This window comes from Halyomorpha halys, unplaced genomic scaffold, assembly GCF_000696795.3.
Source record: "Halyomorpha halys isolate HHAL.00 unplaced genomic scaffold, Hhal_1.1 Scaffold2076.1, whole genome shotgun sequence".
NCBI classification, from domain to species: domain Eukaryota; kingdom Metazoa; phylum Arthropoda; class Insecta; order Hemiptera; family Pentatomidae; genus Halyomorpha; species Halyomorpha halys.
Genome location: NW_027113073.1, coordinates 54,162 through 57,892, shown reverse-complemented (window position 1 = coordinate 57,892; position 3,731 = coordinate 54,162). Strand labels below are relative to the sequence as shown.

The 3,731-nt window shown below is 28.4% G+C and overlaps 1 protein-coding gene across 1 annotated transcript in view; it reads right to left on the bottom strand.

Moving 5' to 3' along the window:
* The window catches only part of Vps13D (vacuolar protein sorting 13D), a gene marked incomplete at its 5' end in the record, with an annotated part of 84,549 nt that overhangs the window by 28,496 nt on the left and 52,322 nt on the right, over positions 1-3,731 (bottom strand). Inside the window, 6 exon segments of the mRNA XM_067050695.1 lie at positions 357-576; positions 1,680-1,884; positions 1,970-2,123; positions 2,986-3,128; positions 3,215-3,312; positions 3,404-3,550. Coding sequence (XP_066906796.1) covers positions 357-576; positions 1,680-1,884; positions 1,970-2,123; positions 2,986-3,128; positions 3,215-3,312; positions 3,404-3,550 — 967 coding nt within the window.

Below are 3,731 nucleotides of genomic sequence, written 5' to 3'. Positions count from 1 at the left end.
CAAGGTTTTTTATTGTAGGATAGAAGTGAATCGGTTGGTTATTAAGGAATAGTAGAGGACAGTAAGGGATGGTATGAAGGAGGCGCTATAAATTTATATGTTAGTAGATTGAAGAACAAAAACTGTTCTTCAAAAATTCACTAGTCAAATCACTATTTTGATTCTCAAAACCACCAACAGATAACATCAAACTTCAAGATTTACCCAAACCTTAACTGAAGATAGAAAAGTTAGTCAGGAGGTTTTGGAATTACGGTCATGGCACATTCTTTTAATTGATGACAAATCAATCAGTGTAAAGAAAAGTAAAATGTATTAACTTTGTTTTATGTACACATAAATATACATCAATTTACCTCGCATGACGAATGTTGGTGACCAGGTTTAATAATGTTTTTTCCTTTACCAGAATCCTTCATGGTATAAAAGAGTTCATAAGGTAAGAGATTGACAACAGTGAGAGGAGGCTGGAGAATGATGTAATGTGCAGGTTGCAGCCACACCTGGGCAAGTAACGGAGCGAGAGGTGGTGCTTGTTCAACAGGATAATTTTCTCGCTTAATTGCTGTACAAAACCTGGAACATGCAAAAATAATATCACATTTTAAAAATGATCTATTAAATAAATAGTTCACATCTTGTTTCGTTTTCAGAAGGTTAAAATATTATAAAACATCAAAACACAAAGCCTACTAGATTTGGTGGGCAACAAGATTTAATTGATATTCTGTGAAAAATAAAGATGAAACAAGGTTAAAAGAATTTTAAATCATTTGAATTATTAAATCATCATTTATAATTATTTCATAAATAAACTTTGAAATATATTTCAGCATCCTTTGATCATGAATCTGTTAAATGTTAGTTTCATATACAAGATATCAAGAACTAAAATAAATTGTAAATACAGACCAGGAATAGTAACTATGAAATTGTTTGAGCATGGACATTTTTTCACTGTGCAAATTAACGTGTATGGAAATTGTTTAATTCAAATCACCAGTACATTTTTATTGAATAATTCAGTATGATCAAAACAGGAGTTAATTATTATAAAATATTTCAAATAATAACTATGCTTGTAGTCATGCGTCATTGTTTTAGATTGAATTTTGCCAAATTCTGTAAGATAGGGTTTTTATAGAGTGGGTTTGAAGGAGGATCACTCAGTGCTGAATACTTTAATACAGTCATTGCTACAGTAAGATCAACAAAGGTAAAACTCTCTTTCACTCAAGCTTTAATAATGAAAATAAAACACTGTCTTTATTTCTAATAATTCCCTTGATACAAATAAATACGCTTAATTGAATATATATTGTCACCTGAAAATCAATTTTTGCACTAAAATACAAGAAATATTAATTAACCACAGCTAATAAAATAAATGTTATTATTTAAAATAGAACTCAATTGCAATCAGCCATTCCATTGTATTGCAGTATAGAAATTTACTGTCAAAGCGCTGGATCACAAATAGATATAAGAAAAATTTGGTCCTATAACCATTTAATACTCAAACATAGAATTTTTATCCCAAAAAGAACAAAACAATAAGACCTTGAAACACATTTATGAACATGACTATAACCTATATTTTATTGAAAGTGATAAAATTAAAAATAAACACACTTAACTTAAAAATTAATAAAAATAAAATTCAAATAATTGACTAATACCTAAATGGAAAATTTGCATGTGTGTTACACTGACGAGTTTCATAAAATATTTGTCCAGGCCCTGATACATGCTGCCATTGAACTGGTTTCGTTGAGAAACTATAGTTCCGTTGTGGGTGAAGAGGACGAGCTGTGAGTACTGCAAGTGCATGAGTCAATGGGACAGATAGAACGTCACCAGCACAGACCGTCAAATGCATAGGAACTATAATAATTTAATTATTATAATAAAAATCAAATTCACGATGCAATGTAGTAAATACATAATCAGAATTAAAATAAAGACATACGTGTTTTTTGAAAATGAGAATTGTTTAACTTTATTTCAACCATGTGGTCCAATTTGTTGTGAATCTGAAGAGCTGATCTTACGGTGATAAGTTTTCTAGCAGAACCTTCAAGAGTTACTTCTAACACTATTCTCGCTTGTGGCATATCTTGAACCTACAAATATGTATTTAATAATTTAGTACAAATTAAACTGAAAAAAAGACTACATTTTAATTCAGGGAAAAAATGATTCCCAAAATAACAAGTCCTTAAGAATCCAGAAAATTTTGAACATAAGTACAATACTATGAAGTTTAAATAATCAAATTATAATTATTCAATCAATTTAGATTAATTCTGATGTAATTTTTTTAAACTTTTTGTTTTTTATAGGTATATTAAAACAATTGCAATTTATGAACATTCTTAATTTAAATTATTTTGGGTCAATGCATTATGTAATGTCTACAACATTTTGTATCATGAATTTAAACCATGACAGTTTAAACCTTGATTATTATTAATATGAAAAACTTTCAGTTTAAATTAATGTAAAATAGTGATTTAGCAGCAAGCTATATTCATTTGTATATGATATGAATTATAATAATGAATTCATGTTCATTTGTATATCTTTCTTTACATTGTTTAATGTATTTTAAGCCTTATGCCTAGCTTTAATGAAGACTACTAATTTAGGTGATTTCAGATCACTCTTAGTGAAGATGCCATTAAACAATTATACCAGATAAAAGACCGAATAAAATTGGGCAGTTATTAAAAGTGGGTAGAAAATGCTTTCATTTGGACTGATGGTTTTGATAAACCTCTAAGATGTAGGGTAGAGAATAGCGTCAATATAGACAGCAGCTTGAAACCTTCAAGTTTTCTAACATTTTTATTATTATTATTGTAACAATATTTAAAATCGGTAATTATTTCATTACATTTTACTTACACAGTCTTAATTGAAATCCTAAAATATTTCTTTAAACAAATAAACTTCAATCCTAAAAAGAAATACATGAAATCTTACTAGTTCCTTAATGTCTGGAAATGCTTGACGAAAATAAACACCCACTCTATCCACAGTAACAGGAGAAGTCGACTGCCACCCTTCAACCTTTACCTTAATCTGGTGAGACTGATATTTATGTGTATCTCGATGTCTGACTTTTCCTGAAATTAAAACAAATCAAATAAGGAAAATTAAAGCCATTTGGATAACAACATCACAAAAATATATATTTTTAAAAATAAATTACCTCTTTCAGTAAAAGAAAAAGGAATCGTTGAATTAGGCTCAACAAGAATCCACCGCAAATTAGTCTCGGCAACTTTAGGGTTACGATGGCCATTTAAACTGCAAATTAAAAGGAAGAACTAAAATTTATTAGTAAACAAAAAAGTTATTAAATAATAGTTTAATAAAATAAATAATGATAAATTTTAACCTTTCTAAAGTAGATGTTATTGGGGCAAAGATGAGTCTTGAGCCAGTGTCATTTTTTACCGCAAAGGGTATAAAAGGTGATCTTCTTCTATATCCAGGAGGGCTAGAGATAGAATTTTTAAATTCACCAGAGTTGTTTCTACTTAGGCTAAAACAATGATAGGTAAATTAAGGACTACACTAACAAAACTCAAGTAAACATTTAGTAAGGTTATAAAAAGTTATTTGAATGAATGGAATTTAATAATATTTATTAATTAAATTTGTATTTAAATTTATTAAATTATTTCCTTTAACTTATCTATTCATTGAAGTATTTCTTTCTTTTA